Source organism: Geospiza fortis, unplaced genomic scaffold, assembly GCF_000277835.1.
Source record: "Geospiza fortis unplaced genomic scaffold, GeoFor_1.0 scaffold171, whole genome shotgun sequence".
NCBI classification, from domain to species: domain Eukaryota; kingdom Metazoa; phylum Chordata; class Aves; order Passeriformes; family Thraupidae; genus Geospiza; species Geospiza fortis.
Window position 1 is genome coordinate 7,172,423 of NW_005054313.1, and position 17,493 is coordinate 7,189,915.

General features: G+C 39.5%; 1 protein-coding gene across 5 annotated transcripts in view; it reads left to right on the forward strand.

Annotated features, from left to right (window-relative positions):
* The first annotated feature begins 299 nt into the window (after nt 1-299).
* The window catches only part of RNF111 (ring finger protein 111), a 33,185-nt gene continuing 15,991 nt past the window's right edge, over nt 300-17,493 (forward strand). For 3 of the 5 annotated variants that reach the window (XM_005419676.3, XM_005419677.3, XM_031055991.1), the window contains exons 1-6: nt 300-1,194; nt 9,207-9,333; nt 11,048-11,211; nt 13,868-14,065; nt 14,925-15,244; nt 16,027-16,282. In XM_005419676.3, the coding sequence (XP_005419733.1) occupies nt 318-1,194; nt 9,207-9,333; nt 11,048-11,211; nt 13,868-14,065; nt 14,925-15,244; nt 16,027-16,282 (1,942 nt within the window). In that variant the 5' untranslated portion in view covers nt 300-317. The remainder of the gene's footprint in view (nt 1,195-9,206; nt 9,334-11,047; nt 11,212-13,867; nt 14,066-14,924; nt 15,245-16,026; nt 16,283-17,493) is intronic. The other 2 variants (XM_031055990.1, XM_005419678.2) reach the window with 1 other exon arrangement.

Genomic DNA, 17,493 nt, shown 5'->3' on the forward strand with positions numbered 1-17,493 from the left:
ATCAGTAAGGCAGACATCATTGGTTTTGCAGGTGACATACACCAGTATTTGCTCTGTGAGAGTGATAATGTTTTCACTGACCATAAGAACTTAAATTAAAGAACTCTGTCTTAATGAAAAATTACATTGTCAAGGAGTATTTTTAATACTTTGAAACAGTTGTATTTTGGTTACTGTTGTTTTACCATTCCCACTGGGGGATTAGTCCTAGCAGTAAATGGGTTTTCTCTTATTTTAGCTTTGCTTTTGAAAAAATCTAATGCTTCTTTTCTTGATGCTTATCTGTTTTGTTTTCTAGGCCTTTCTTAAATCTTTCCATGTCTAAATGGACTCCTGAATGTAATATAGTTTATACTCTAAAAGCGGATATGAAGAGTGAAGTTCCTTCTGATGCACCAAAGAGACAGGAGAGTCTGAAGGGGATCCTCTTGAACCCTGAGCCTATTGGGGAGGCCAAAAGCTTCACTGCAGAAGTTGAGATGATTGCCAGTAAAGTAGGGAATGAGTTCTCTCACTTGTGTGGTGATTCTCAAAAGCAAAAGGACATGAATGGCAACCATACAGACCAAGAGAAAGGTATTGTGGTGCGAAAAAAACGCAAGAGCCAGCAGGCTGGTCCTTCATACACTCAAAACTGTCCTGATAAAGAAAATAAAGGAATCTTAGGATTGAGACAGCATCTAGAAACACAGAGTGAAGACAATGATTCTTCTTTTAGTGACTGTATCTCATCGCCTTCATCTAGCTTGCATTTTGGAGACTCTGACACAGTAACATCTGATGAAGAAAAGGATGCTCCTGTGAGACACCCTCAGGCAGTGCTGAATACTCCAAGTAGAACTCACAGTGCAAGGTCACAAAAGTGGCCTCGGACTGAGGCAGACTCTGTACCTGGGTTATTGATGAAAAGGCCCTGTTTTCACAACAGTTCTTTAAGAAGACTTCCATATAGGAAGAGAGCTGTGAAAACAAGTTCATCACAGCGGACACAGAACCAAAAAGAACGAATTTTAATGCAGAGGAAAAAGCGGGAAGTGTTGGCTCGAAGAAAGTATGCTTTACTCCCCAGTTCCAGCAGCTCCAGTGAGAATGATCTCAGTACTGAATCTTCTTCCAGTTCATCTACTGAAGGGGAGGAGGACTTGTTTGTGTCACCTGGTGAAAACCACCAGAATAGCACAGCTGTTCCTTCAGGTAAAACTAAATTCCTGAGGTATTTTGTATTAGTTACCTTTCATTGTGTATAATAGACTTCTGTAGAAGTCCTTTAGAGCAGTTTTTGAGGTTAATATTACAGATTGACTTACTGCAAGTACTGTGAGCACTGCAACATAAATTCTTGATGGGATAAGTAATTTAGATCTTAGTACATTCAAATCTGAAATCTTGAATGTAAAAGTTAATGGCTTCTACAGCACATAATGGAAGTTGCTCAGTCTGATTAGTCACATGCTGCTGAGTTGAACCGTTTTTATTGTTTTAGCTGTTGAATTGTGTTAAAAATCTAGCTTTGAACTGATTGTGGTAATAATTCTATTTTCAGAATGTAGAAATATCGGCTAATATTTTACTGTTCTTGAAAATTTAGAAAAATATGAAGAAAAAAGTCCATTCTTATACGAGCTGAAATATGAGTCAATTGAAGGTAGCTTTAGTACTGTGACAATGAGAGAAAAGTATTGTATATATACCAAATGTTTTACCAAGATAAACTCAATGCAAGGCAGGTGGTTTACACAGTTAGTTTTCTAATATGCCTTGTCACAGTATCTGAATCCTTGAGTGCTTGGAGGAAGACTTTTTGGGGGATGTTTTTGTTTAGTTTGGTTTGTTTTGGGTGTTTTTCCTGGTTTGTTTGTTTGTTGTGTTTTTTTTTTTTGTTAATTGGCAGATTTTTTTGGACTTCCTTTTGTGTTAAATTTGCCAAGTGAAAGTAGTTGTGCATTCTGGTTTAGTTCGGCTTTTTAGAGAGCATGGGGAAAAAGAACACAGCATGGTGTTAATCTGGGCAACCATGTGTTTTATCTAGTGACAAATATGTTTTAATAAGTGAAACCATATCTCGGGCTGTGCTGATCATTCCTCTAAGAAAATGTGGCTGAAAATACAAGAACAGGTTAAAAAAAAGTGTGAATGTTCATTCATTCAGGGCAGGATTCATGCTTGAACAGAACCAGAGTACTAAAGTCTAGATTATTGCTTGTTACTCATTGCAGTAGGAAATAATGTCTGTGATGTTTAAATACAAGAAGTAAAATCTGTAATGCTAAAGTTTTACTTCTGCAGTGCTAGGGCTGGGCATATATAACTGAAACAGAAGAATTATTGCATAGCCTTAATTATCTTAATGCATCTTTGTGGGAATAGAAATTGATTAGGCCTAAAAAGTTACATTTGACATGCATGTGTAACCATATAGAAGAATAGGATTTGTAAATAATAAATAATGGGGATATGCATACATTTATATGAAAAGCCAGTTTGAGAAACCACTGTATTAACACATTTGTTTCCAAGTTAGTGGTTTCTTACCATTTTCAGAGAGGGTGGAGTTTTATGTAACTAAAATGATGTAGGATCAGTAACAGCTCTCCTTCCACACAGATGTGGAAAAGTCCAATGGATCAATTTTTATGCCACATAAAAAGCACTGTTAATTAATGAAAGTGTCTATTTCATGTCATGAATGAAGAAAACCGATTAGTTCTGCACCAGTAATTTTAGATGAGAATACTGACATGAGTTGTAGCTGAAAGAAGGTCTGCTGTAAAGATTGTGTCCTGTTCATTCCTGTACTCCAGGACCAACACTTGCAGGGAGCTGAAAAGTGATTCTGGCTTAGTGTGTGTGAATACTGTGGGGGTTTTTCCAGTGGAAATATATATTGATGGAAAGGTATTTGAGCATTTTGTTTACATTGCAGATATAATGGGAAGTTGAGCAGACACCCTCTGTGAAAGTGTCCTATTTTTAGCAAGATGAAAATGTGATTAACATTTTTGGTAGCTTTGTGCTGTTATATAAGGCATTTCTGGTTATTGAGTTAATTAGGACAGAAATGGGGGCAGCTGGAAAACAGCTATGCAACTTGTCTGTGTAGTGAGCAAGCATGATGGGGTTTCTGTATGAGGAAAGGCTTGTATTGATAGTAATGTACATGAGCTTGTTAATGTTAGGGAGAATTTTTTTGCTCTATATATCTGTTGAATTTACAGTGTGCTGAAGGACAAATATCTTCTGCTAAGAATATGAGGCCTGGAGCATATATGTAAAGGTGCTAGAGGACAGACTTAGGAAAGGAGGAGAATAATAATTGGAAAAGAAAACACAGTTTAAAAAGATGTAGCAAAACCTCATTTTTTTAAAAAGCAGGTTTCAAAGTGATGTGATTAGTCTTGTAGCCTACATAATAGCAATTTGTATTAAGGATATTGCAGAAAATATTTCTTTGCTTTGAATGTTGATGTTAGCTAGAGATACAGTGCATTTAAAGAGCTAGCAAGTTAAATTAGTTTGGACTGTTCTGATAACAATTTTTCTGATGGTTGCAAGAAATTAAAGTAACAGACCTTTTTAACCGAAGAAGTATTTAGTAAGTTCTTATCATTAATAAAATTAACTTGGCTAATTTTGGAAAAATCATGTTAATGGAGATGTGAAGGGGAGGTTGTTTGTTTAACAAAACCTTTACCAAGAAAACAAATAGCATTATATTGGGTTTTTCCTCCTGTTCTGTGAACCTGGTGTGTGAGAGTGTGCACAGTACATCCTGACACCTGGGACTGGATGATATTGTTGTACCAGCTGTGTGCCATAGAAGGAATTGTTCTCCTTGCATCTGGGATGGGCAGCTGAAGCTCGTTCATGGGAGACAGGAGCTGGGGGCACAAGGCCAGCATGGAACCAGCTGGGTGCAGTTTAATGATCCTTGCAGCTGGAGGTGCAGGTGCTTACAGGGTGTATGTTCTAATTGCAGTGTTGATCACTTGGTTTCAATTGCAATTAAAATGACAGAAGGCAGGATTTTTGCTGGGAGACATGAATTTTGATTCTGTGTTTTGTTTAGGTAGTGCAGAACCTTTTCTCTAACCCTGTACACACCATCAGAAATAATCCTCATCCACCTTTGCCTATGAAAGGTGGCAAAATTCAACTTTTGCTGTTGTTGGATCTCCTATGTTGTAATGCAAATGTTTTGCTTCTGCAAGAATTTGATTTTCATCTTGGATCTAAAGGATTGGAGCTGCCCTTTGGAGGCAGTCTGTGGAGGGAAATCTAGCGAAAGCTCAAATCGGAACAATTTTTTAACCTTACATACTCCGATTTGTCAATAAAGCAGAACTCTGGAAAAGGGCAAAGTGTTGCTAGAAAAAACAAGCTCTGTGGAGTTTTGCATTGTCATAAATTGTTCACCTAATAACTTACCATTCCTTTGGGGTCTGATGTGTTATTTTATGTTTTTGAACAACTAATGCTAGACAGGTTTTTCTTTTCTTTAAATCTAATGCTGATGAGAAGCTGCTCCAAATTTCCAAAGCTGCTTAGAATAAGACAGTGTTTATTCACTACTGTCATCTTAATTCTCTAACATTTGTTGTCTGTCTCCCAAAAAAACACTGAATATAGACATTAAATATTTTACAAGCCAGAGGCTGGTGAAAACGTTAAGCAAATACTGCTTCATGCTCAGATTATTTTAACAGGTTTAAGATAAACAGGTATTAAGTGGAAGTGAGCTGCCTGTTGTTAAAGTTGATTATTTTTCAGTTACTTAATCCCTCCTACAAACTACAGCATGCAGTCCTTTTCTCGCACCAACTGATGCAGCAGATAATTCCAACCTTTTATCTCAATAGCATTAGTGGATAAGGAAGGGTATAAGTATCCTGTTTACCATGCTGCTTACTGGAGAAGAACTGAGAAGTGGTGAGGAAAGGAGCACCTGGCTTTGTGAGCAGTGGACATTAATCAGTGTTGCTATATCCATCTGCTGTGGATTGGGGCTTTAAATAGCTACCGTAATAGAAGTTAGTGTGGCATTCACTTCAGCCCTGCTGCAGCTTTCTGTGCTGAAAAGATGCTGTTTGTAGGTTTGGCTTGTTGTGGCATTGCCTATAGGACTAGTTTTAGTGCAGGCTTAAAAACAGTTAGTACAAGTTTGAATTAGCAAGGCTCATAGTTAGACAAAATCCCCTAAACTGTGGTTGACTGTCTTTTCCACCAGGGTGCAGACTCCCAAGCAGTTTGTGTGCTTTGGAAATTTTTTCCCATCATGCACAGCTATTGAAGGTATATTCCAAGTAAGTCTCAGGTACAAAAAAACTGTCATCACACAACCCTAAGGTAATAGGCAGGTTCTTGCCAGAATGTTGACAGCACTAAATCTTAGTTACAATTAAGCCTTTCTTTTCTTAGCAGGATTTTATGAGTAGAATGGCTCTGGATTTCTATAAGTAGAATCAATGTAATGCAATCTGTAAGTAGCATAATACAAAATTTGTACTACCACTAAGTTAAAATTTCTAATCACCTGGACCTTCTGCAGATCAAATCTTAACATGTGGTTTGCTTTATCAACCTGACAATCATAATCTAGATTCAAAAACCATTTAAAAGAACATGAGTCACTCACTCAGTCCTCAGAGGAAGCAGATGATGACAGAGGTGTCCCTTGCCCCAGTGACAGGAGGGGGTTGCATTTCTGGTCCAGGTTCCCACTTGGGGCTTGGAGCTGCTGGATTTTCTGGCCAGTGCTCTGGGTGCTGTCAGCTCCCCTGCACTGTGGCACGCTCATCAACAGCCCCTGCTTGGCCTCCTGCAGGACCTTCAAGGCCACCAGGGGAAGGGAGTGACTGTCCTGGCACCCAGGAATCTTCAGACATCTAGGGAGGGAAAGGACAAATGTGTTTGGTCTGTCTACTTGGTTCACATGACTTTCAGGGCCTGAGAACGAGAGCAAAGCCACAAATCCGTGACGCAGAGGATGGCTGCTCATACAGGGATGTTGTTCTGCTCTGTCAGGCTCAGGGCAGGGCTGCCAGCCATACCTAGTCCAAGACATTGGAGAGGTAAAGGAGACAGTACTCACTCATACTGGCAGCGTATTATTTTATCCATTTCAAGCTGAATTACTGTCCAAGTCATTATCTTTAATTCACAAGCATAAATGACTGTAGAGGCACATAGTCCCACATTCAACACACTTATTGACAGCTGAGCAATGACGGGACAAGAAAGTGTGCTCTGACATCCGAGACATTTTTGTGGATGCTGGGTGGTGTGAGAGCTTTTAGTTCACATTTGTAGCCTGAATTTCCTGCTCTGACTGCACAGTGTTTTTGCCTGCTGCAGCTGGCAGAGAGAACATGTGCCTGAGTGGGCTCTTGGTCTGATCCAGTGCAAGCCTGGAACTCAGAATAAGGCACCTCTCTCACTGGAACTTGACTGCTGATTTAAAATCTCTTCTGGTTTCACTTAAGAGTTGATCAGACTGCCTCATTTGAAATTGTGTATTGAAAAATGCTTCTGTTATCTTACATGTAATATTCAGACTGGTTAAACTCCATGTTAATTGCAAAACAGATGTGAAAATACCCTCTGAGAATGACGACAGTCAGCCAAACATAAATTTGAGTATTACACCAGTGTTATTTATGCCCTTGGTGGGGTACTTGGGATGATGATTAATTAATCTTGGAGTTATGCCATAGTCTTTTAAATAGTAGCATAATTATATATATTATACATGTTATACTGTGCAAAGCTTAGTCTCTTGCTTACAACTTCTGGATTATTAAAGTATTTGATTCTAAAGCAGAAAGTTGGTCTATCACTGGCACATAGCAATTTCTGTTGTGAAGTAATCTTACAACTTTCTAGGGAAAATATGTCATTTACTGGCCTAAGTATTGAACTTTAGAGTCCAATATTATATTTATTTTATTATAAAAGTCATATTCTGCTTACAAAGGCACTTTATTATGACAGATTTACTGGTTTTGTGAGGTAAGGCCTGGATGAGAGTGTGGTTTTATTTTTAAGGGAGGGTTATAGTTTTACCTATATTCAGATTTGGATTCAAGCTTGTGCAGTTTATCCCTTCCCCTAGGCCAGCTGAGCATTAGGTTTCCATCATAGAAAAGGTTTTTAACAGAGGGGAAAAAACTTTTGTGAAGAAGTTGCCGATTATTTCTGATTAATAGTCACATGCAGACCTTAATTACTAATGGCTATTGAAAGGTCTGAAAGGGAAATGCAAAACTTGCAAACTGAAATTTGGTGTCTTGTGTGCACTATAAAATACTATTTGTAGATGTGAGAAGGAAAAAAACACCTCAGATTCTGTGGAAACTATTAAAATCCTTGCTTTGATTTTCAAGAGAAGTTTTGTTTTTAAGAAGCTCACTTGAAATGCATACTGAGTCTTTCAGTGGTGGCCCAAAGGTTAATTTACTCACAAATAACTAGAGTATAATTTTCTTGATGTGTTCTGTGATTCAGAAGATGACAGAGAAATAATGTGTGCCTGCAGGAGGATGATTTTCTGTTTGTTTTGTAGCCATAGGTATTATTCTGAAAGTAGTACACAATACATCTCTTCCATCTGTGTAGCTGTGTTGCTGTCAGCAGTCCAGTGACTCTCCCTTGAAGCGAGATAACCCTCAGGAGCTGCAGGAATAGTGTAGTTGACTCTGTAATTATCCAGATTTAACTGCCTTCTTACAGCTTCAGTCAGTCAGGGGATGCATTGATGTGTAAGCTATTCATGCTTTAAATTTTGCTTGAAGTTCTTTACAGACAGATGACTGGCCGGTGATTGGTATGTGCTAAAAAAAAAAGTGAATTATACTGTATCATGGTGGACTGTATAAAACAACTACATATTTAGATAGTTTAGAGAAGTTTTCCTGCTTAATTTTGAAGAAGGTATTGGTTCCTTGTATAGGAAAGTACTTCATGGGATGAAAACATCAGTTGAGCTTTTAACTTAGGCAGATGTTTTTAGAAGCACAAACAGTAGGAAATTGCATGTCTCTGAACTGTTTTCACACAAGTTCTGAGAACTAATTTTGTTGCCCACTACTTCCAGTTGCTAGAGTTTTGTTAGTATCAGTATTTGGAAGCATCACTCTTTGCAACTTCAGCCAGCAATCTTTCTGAGATAAGTATGGTCAGAAACAAAGGCCTTTGGAAAATAGGTCATGCAGTTTGGGTTGTTTTTGAAGCAGAAAAACTGATAAAATAAAAATGAATAATCTTTCTCATTGGGTAAAGCAGCTGAGAACAGTCAGTGCATACAAGATGGAAGTATTGACTTGAATGAGACCAAATTCTTCAAGCACTTCCTTGAGGCAATTTGCAGAAACCAAAATGATAGTTAGTGATTTCTGAGCTATACAGCTCATTTTTTTAGTTCTTTTGTGCTCAGTGAATAATCCATAGCTCCATTTAAGTCTTGTAGATGGCTCAGACTTGTCACTGCCAGTGTTGCAGCTCTACAGAAGTATTTCATGTGTCTGCTTGTTAGGCTGGAGCTGTAACCATTATTCCTGAAGTGGAAGTTGTTTCCTAAGAAAACTTATCTCTTTTGTGGGGTTTTGGTTGCTGTTTGTTATCATTCTTAGTTTAATTTTATTTTCCTCTGTCTTGTACAGATTGTGAATGCCACAAAAAGTCTAGATACAAAGGTGTTTATAAACACCAAGGGATTAATTTTTTTAAAAGTATGAACTAGTTGGTGGAGCATTTTTCTTCTGTTGTCAATATTTAGCCTTGAGACTGATACCTAGAAAAACATTTTTTTAAAAACAGCTATTTTTTAAAAAGCTATTCATGCTAACAAACCACTACTGCTTTGCTATCTTGTAAGTTTGTTCTGTCTTTATATTAAATGACTGAATTTTGTTGGTGTTACAGATAATAAAATTCACTGCAGTTGCTTTCAATGCTTGTAATGCAGGCTTGCATACCTACCCCACACTCAGTCTTCTGTCTCCTTCTTTTTGTTTCAGTATTTACAGCAGAATTACTCCCTTTAGTAATTAGGTCATGTATTTGACAGTTGCACCTCAGGTTTTGACATATACCTTGGAATTCTCTGCCTACATATATTTTAAATCTGTGAAAAAATAATCTCTTATAATAACAGCTGGTGAATGAAGTATAAATGAAGTATGGAAACTTTCTTCTTCCTTTTTCCTCATAAGGAAGCATTGATGAAGATGTTGTGGTGATTGAAGCATCCTCCACTCCCCAAGTCACTGCTAACGAAGAAATAAATGTTACCTCAACAGACAGTGAAGTGGAGATTGTCACAGTTGGTGAAAACTACAGGTGAGATGAGATTTGCATCTCTTTGTATGAATAAAGTTTTGCTTGTCTCCAGGTTTGTCACAATGCTTTCTGTCATTAAAAGCCAATAAGGTAATGTCACTGGAGAATTCTAACCAGAATGCACAGTGTGAATTTTTGATTAAAAAAACCAAACCAAACAAAACCCAATCAATAACAAAAAAAAAAACCAATTCTAAACCCCAAACAAAGTAAGGACAGAAAACCCAAAGCACAGCTTTGCCAAAGCTTGAGAATTGAACTAATCTGGAGTAGTTGAGGTGGCTGTATTAGTGTGATTGGCATGCAGGATTTGGGAGAAGCAAAGCTGCACAGTGAGATCCTAGAGAGAGCCTGTGTAGGCTGAGTTGACTATCTAGGGATTAGCTGAGCATTTCTCAGGAAAGCAGCCTACTTTTTTGAAGCTGCTGCTGCTGTATGTGCTTTCCTGTTCTTCCAAGAATCTCTGGAAGTTTTGTTCCATATTTTCAGATTTTACAGAATCTGTTAAAGTGGAGTTTCTTGAAGAAAACTTCAAATTCAAACCTATCTAAAGCTAGATGCTTGTAAAAAATAAACAGCTTTATATATTCCTAGCATCAATAAAATGTGTTTTCTGTAATAGTCTTAAGACTTGAAAAAATTAATTCTTTCTTCCCTCACCTTCTGCAGTGCTCCAGCCAAAACAGCAGTAGCTCCATGGTGATTTGTGCAGTGGGTTTTGTTTGTTTTTAGTGAAGTCATTCCCTTTTCTTCACATTTTCCTCGTCTGAATTTCTGAAGTCTGAGTACATTGTTTTTCCAAATTGGAAAATAAGAGCCATCTGATTGATGTAAATACTGGAGAGTTAAAAATTTTTGGGAGTGCAATGGTAAATACAAGACTGTAAAAATACTGTTCCCTTAATTAAAGACTGTATGCTTCAAAGAAGATACACACTCCAAAGATCATTGTCTTGAGTGTTGGGGTTTGCATGGCTAAACTGAACAGAATGAGTGCTGTGTGTTATAAAACAGAGATAAACCTATCCCTTTCCTTAGGTATGGTTACAGGCTTAAGATGTCCTTAAGCCACATTGCATTTGAGTTTAAGTATCACAAAAAGCTGTGTTTGTTCTCCGAAGAGAAGGAGCAAAATCATATTAAAGGGAAAGGTGCAGAGATTTTGCACATTTTTGACATTTTGTAAATTTGGAGTATAAAAATTGTCCTCTGAAAGTACTCTGTCACAGGTTAACATGCAAAAGTGTTTAATGTTTATGAATGTTTAGTGTCTTCATAGGTCTGTCGTCATTTATCGACCTACAGATCATTTATAGACCGTTTATAGCTGTTTCAGACTGCACAGAAGTAGTACAGGATTTGGAGACTCTTCAATTACTATTTACAAACCCAAAACAACTTCAGCTATAATGGCTGCCTGGCCATAGCTGTAGGGTTTCACATTGAATTTTTTTTTTAAGATAGCTTCATGTACATGGAACATGGCTTGAAGACCTTTAAACTCTCCATGCTGGGCATTTACTGTTATGTTCTCTGGTAAAGGCTGCAATAGGATTTGTGAGTGTGTTTGGTGAGAAGTGGAGTCACGGGGTATCTCAATGTCATAAAATGCTTTTCTAATAATAAAAAATCTCCGAGTAGCTCCTCAGACAGGAGGAGAAGAAAGCAATGGTGGCCAGATGGAGGCCAGCACTAAGGTGTTCCCTGTGTGCAGGTCCCGCTCGGCGCTCGGCCACGCGCGCTCGCACTGGGCCGCGGGCTCCAGCTCGCACGCGGCGCGGCCGCCGGAGCAGCGCTCCCGCAGCAGGGTCTCCACCGTCATCCAGCCCCTGCGGCAGAACGCCGCCGAAGTCGTGGACCTCACCGTGGATGAGGATGGTGAGTTGCACTGTCAGAGAAATCTCTACAGGAGCAGGGTGGCCAGTGTAAGAGCACTGGAGTTAATTGGATCAGATAGAAGGTACTCTTCTAAGTCTGATTTCTAATGTCTGTTTCCAAGAAAATCCTTTTGTGCCCTTCCTTTCAAAATTTAAAGTTTAGCTGTTTTCAATGGGTCTTTTAGATCTAAAGATACAGTTTTTCTTCCAAAGCTGCCTTGGGTGTGTGTCTGAGGGCTGACTCACCAGGCAGAAATTACAGAACAGGTTGGAACTACTTCTTGAAAAATATGCACTTACTTCAATGCAACACTATAAAAGGAAAGTCTATCATTGCCTATGCTTTGGAATAGTGACTGTTCTTTCAGGCCTTGAAGTAAAAATAACTTTTAAAAAAAGAAAAGCCCAACCCTAAACTAGTAAAGTGTGTTAGGTTTCTGAAGCTGTAACCTTTCATTGGTTCCTAACATTAAAACCTGCTGACACTTAATAAGTCTATGCCTGCTGAAGATTGTAAGAGAAACTTACCAATTATCATAAAACTAGGAGAAGGAAAAACTGAAGCTCATGTACGTTTTTGCACATTTGCATTTGCAGATGGTGGTGGTTTTGGGCATTTCTTTGGTGCATGTTATTTGTAATGTGAACAGAAGCTTTGTCCTGTTGAAGTTCTGTCCTTGAGTACATTGCAAGCTTAGTATCATGCAATGTCTAATTCTTCAAGTTGTGGTTTTTGTGGTGGGATGGAGAGTCAGAAAGGCTTGAGAATAATTTTGGTTGGTTAATGACTTTTAAGGTAGAGGATGAGTTGATGTACAGATTCTTTATTTTAGGTATTTACTGTGAAATATCCCAACAACTCTATTGTTGAAGGGGTGCAGTGTAGGTTTCTATTGCTTTACTTTACTCTTAAAATTCATATTATAGAATTTAGTCTTGGATTCAGAAACCAAGTTATTTTTAAAATACACTTCTGTAATGTGTGTGTTAAAGACTGGCTGTTTCTCCTGCCTTCTAGAGGAAATGCCTAAGATGAATCTTCCAGGATTTAAGGAATACTATTTTTGGGTTTAGGCATCAAATTTCACACATGAATTAGTGTTAAATGATTGGACTTCTGAATTAACACTGTAAAAGGCAGCTATGCAGTTTAGCCCAACTTTACCTATTTCATCAAAGATACTGGTCTTAAAACTTGGCTGGCTGCTTCCTTGAGCATAAAGATCCTATCTCCTTTTATTTTCCTGGGCCAATATCTGGGCAGTGAGTTGAGAAACCCAGTTTCTCTTAGCTAGTAGTTCACAATGGACCAAGCTCCCTGTTTTTCACTGGTTTGGGCAGGAGAGAATCAGAAGTGTCTGTAAGGGCTGGTGGGGAACCTGAGCCTGAGGGAACTCAGGGTGGCCACTGGCCTGAGCACTGCCTGATCACTTCTCATTGTAGGCTATACATGTTCTATAAAGTTGCTCTTGTTTTCTGAATTTAAACATTAATATATTTCACCCCAAACATTGTCCTTAAAATAAATAGAATTAGTATATTGGAAGGCCACATTAAAAGTAAGAGGAATCTAAATGTAGATATCTGGTCATGTTTTTTAATGTGATGAGTTGGAAGACTTGTGAGAGAGAAGATACATTTATTCCTTTGCTTACTGAGTTGCTGATATTCCTGCTAGATATAGAGAGAAGTCTTGAAAACGACTCATATTTTATTTTGAGACTCTGTGTAAAGGAAGTATTTGAAGTTTTTTTATGCTTTTTTTTATTCCTGATATCCATGCAAACGTTTTTACTAAAAAAACCTCAGCCGTTTCTGATAATCTTCCTTTTTATGGTATCTTATACTCTTAGTCATGTCATTGCCTTTCATTACTTAAGAAAAATTTCAAACTTATAGTCAAAGTATTTTTCAAAACTAAATTCTAATTATGCCACCAAGTATAGTTTTAAATTTTAACTTGCTTACAATTATCTAGTAAAGGACAAGACTCATCAAGTGCTTTGGATTTCCAGGATACATTCTCACTGTTAGCTTTGCAATATGTAATATGAACAGGTATGTACCTTTAAGAGAAGTCTCAAGTATTGATAATCTGCTTTTAGCATATGTTGAGACTAGAAACCAAGCTTATCTTGCTAAAAGCTTTAGTACTATGCATCTGGAATGATTGAAGTTTGTAAAGTAGTACTGCTAGCTTAGATGTTTGCTGTTCTTGGTGAGTGGTCTAAAAGTTTTTCTGTTCTTCATAGGCAATAGAAAGTTGTAAGGATAATACTTAATCATAGAGTAGTTTGCCTGTGGATTAATGGAGGATAGCAGCAAGCGTTTTTATCATAAAGTACTGAAGTAATTTAAGCTCTTTTATAGTAGGGTTTTTTTAATCCAGTAAATAAAACTTAAATGTCAGATTTGCTTGAGAATTGATTTTATGTTAATTATTAAAACTTGAGTAGATTAAAAAAGCGAGAGAGAAAAAAAAGATAATTTTCTTTCCACACACAAGCCTGTCAGGTTTTTATGTTCTGACTTTCTTAGCTTCTGGCAAGGCCAGAATTGAGAATGTCTTGTAAAATGGTTCAAAAGCAGGAACGACAATAAAAAAACCTCAGCACTTTTAAAGCTTAAAGAACATGAAAGCTTTTTTATTTCACCAGAGCCGACAGTTGTGCCAACCACATCAGCTCGAGTGGAGCCGCAGGCCGTGAGTTCTGCTTCCACTACCAGCTCCAGTACCTCTACCTCAGAGCAGGCCTCTGATGCAGCTCCCAATGTCTCCAGCAGCCAGCCCTCTGCAGCACCAGAGACCACTCCCAGTCTCCCCAGTGGCAGTGCTGCTGGCACTTCAACTGGAGGTACAGAATAAACTCTGAGTTGTTGTGTTGCCTCTGAGTACAAAAGAGGTAGAGGAAGTTAATCAGCATTCTCTAAATTAAGTGCCATGTGAGCTTCTAGTACTGAACCTAACAGTACTAAGCTGAGAGGACAGGAATCTGAAAAAGACCATCGATTTCTCCATAAAGTTACAGGAAATTTGCTGGAGCCTTCTGTTTGTGCCTCTTGGAATGATTTGGTTACACAGAACAAGCCACATCCTTGCTTTTTGAGGAGGTGGAATGTAATTCACTGGGAATTAAGCCTCTCATTTCAGTGTGTACAGAGGTGTTATTTCAATGTGTGTTGCAAGAAAGTGAAGGATGTGTCTGGATTGCTTGAGTATATCTCCTGCTGTGGATAACTCTCTGGGAGCACATTTATACAGACCTGCATAGAGCTGTATATACAGAGAGCACTCATGACATCACTGAAACAAAGCTGCCCTGTCTGCAAGTGTGGTGAGGGACAATTAACCTGGGTGAACCACAGTTGCACAGGAGTTTGAGGTCTCTGCACACTGACCACAGGAACAATTTTTCCTCCTTTCCCTGCTGATGACGTGCCTTAAATTTGTAGAATAAGGCAAGTGTCAGTTCCTGTCCTCCAGTGGTTGCCATGAGTACTTCCACCTGAACCATTCAGTTTAGGTGCATTTGGCAGGTATAGCTAATTACTACTTTTTGTAACTAGTTTGTTTTGTTATAGTCTAACTCTGGTTTTCAATTGGTTAAATACTTAATTGTGAGGTACGGGGTGTTTTGTTTCTATTTAAAACACTGCTTTACAGTGATCAGCTTTACTAATTTCTTTCACTGCAATATTAATGTTGTCTTCAAGATGAAATAAGAAGAGCTGCATCTAATTCGACACTGGAAACTGGCCCTCCGGCCATGCCAAGGCTGCCATCGTGCTGCCCCCAGCATTCTCCTTGTGGAGGGCCTTCACAGACTCATCATGCATTGGGACACCCACATACCAGCTGCTTCCAGCAGCATGGCCACCACTTCCAGCATCACCACCATCACCACCACAACCCTCACCCAGCTGTGCCGCTGTCTCCTTCGTTCAGTGACTCCAGCTGCCCTGTGGAAAGGCCTCCTCCTGTGCCTGCCCCGTGTGGAGCAAGCAGCAGTTCTGGCACCACTTACCACGAGCAGGCATGTTTAATCCTTGTGACTCACAATCACACCTTGTGACTTGGGATTTCAAGTTGTTCCAGATAGGAGGGAATAGGATAAGGATGCTGAATTATAAATTACTCGCTTGCTCTGCATCAGGCATTATGGAAGGGAACTTAAAGGAAAAACTGAGCTGTGATGTATATGAACACAAACCCCTGAAATTTTATGGAAAGACATAACACTTCAAGTAATTATTGATAGCTGACCTCTTCCTGGGTGACTGCATAGCAAACCTAACATAATTACCTTGAAATATTCTGCCCATCATAGCAACTTTGCAATGCATATCATTTAGTTGCTTTGGGAGAAGAAAAATATCAAGTCTAATGTTCTGTATATAAGAAGCATAAAAGAGTTGCTCCTCTGAAAGCATTGTTTTTTAGCAATTAAATCACAGCTGTAAAACAGTACAGTCATAGGAAAGAACAGTACTGTGCTAAGTTACAGTATGCAGAACAATCAATCTTATTTATCTATTGTAGAGATTTTTGTTGAGGTTTTTAGTTTGGTTGGGGGTGCTGGGGGTTTCTGGGGGCTTTGGTTGGTTGGTTTTTACAGAATCTGCTGTAAGGAAGTTAGTCTCTCAGCAGATTGATGAATTTAGGAATAAGAATAAAAAATGTTCCAGAGTCAAACTGTAAAACGTCAAAATTTGGATCCCAGTTGCTTGTTTTTATTTTTTTAAATCTGATATTTGAATATGACTTTGCTTTCAGTGTCTAAAGAGTGGCTTGAAAAAAGATGGTTTGTTTCTGCAGCAGGCATTGCCAGTAGACTTGAGCAGCAGTGGTATCAGGAGCCATGGCAGCGGCGCTTTCCACGGCACGTCAGCGTTTGACCCGTGCTGCCCCGGCTCCTCGTCGCGCACGGCGCTCTACGGGCACCAGGCGGGCGCCGGGCCCAGCCAGGCCCTGCCCATCGACGGCTACAGCTCGGGCATCGTGGCACAGCCACAGCCACAGCCCCCGCCCCAGGCCTCGCTCTCGTCCTGCCGCCACTACATGCACTCTCCTTGTGAGTACTGACATTACATGCACTGTCCCTGTGAGTGCTGACACTGCATGCGTGCACTCTCCCTGTGAGTATTGGCACTGCATGCACTGTCCCTGTGAGTATTGGCACTGTATGCACTCTGCCTGTGAGTATTGGCACTGCATGCACTGTCCCTGTGAGTACTGATGCCACTGCATGCATTCTCCCTGTGAGTACTGCTGGCACCACTGCATGACTCTCCCTGACACACTGCCCTGGCAGCAGGGGAGCACTCCACCTGCTTGCATTGATCCTAGAGTTGGCCTAGCAAAACACAGATTGAGAAATATTTTAAACAGTTAGGGGGTTTGAATAGGACCAAGGTAAAGTTAAAATATTTTATTATGAGTGACCATAATAACACTGAGACTTCAAAACTGTATTTACAATGAAAATATTTTTCATCTTGTTTGTATTCTAGCACTGGCTTTTTATTTCATTTTCCTTGGTTGATCCCTTGTCCCATCCCTCCAGTGAGATCTGCTTTAGCAGAATAATTTGTTTGATTGTGATTTCTTTTTTTTTATATTTGATTGTCTCTATAGAATAGTGAACCCAGAAAGATGGGGATTAAACTTTTAAAAATTAAACAACAAATGTAAAGTAATATTGGCGGGAGGTTCTGTCCTCCTACTCCTCCCTCATGAGACCCCACCTGGAATAGTGCTTCAGGTCTGGGCTCCTCAGCACAAGGAGGACAAGCCTGTTGGAGTGAGTCTGTGGAGGACCACGAAGGTTCTCAGAGGGCTGGAATATCTGTGCTCCAAGGACAGGGCTAAGAGAGTTGGAATTGTTCAACCTGGCAAAGACAAGGCTCTGGGGAGACCTTGAAGCACCTCCCAGTGCCTAAAGGGGCTCCAGGAGAGCTGAAGGGAGACCTTTGACAAGGGCATGTGGTGATAGGACCAGGGGAATGGCTTTAAACTGGAAGAGTAGATTTAGGTCGGGTTTAAGGAAGAAATTCCTTCCTGTGAGGCTGGTGCAGCTCTGGCACAACTTGCCCAGAGAAGCTGTGTTTGCCCTTTCCCTGGAAGTGTTCAGGGGTAGGCTGGACACGGCTTGGAGCAGTCTTGTCTAGTTGAAGGTGTCCCTGTCCATGGCAGGGGCTTGGAACAAGGTGATTTTTGAAGTCCCTTCCAACCCAGGCCTTTCTATGTACCTGTTCCAGTTGGTATCACACAGATTTTTTTTTC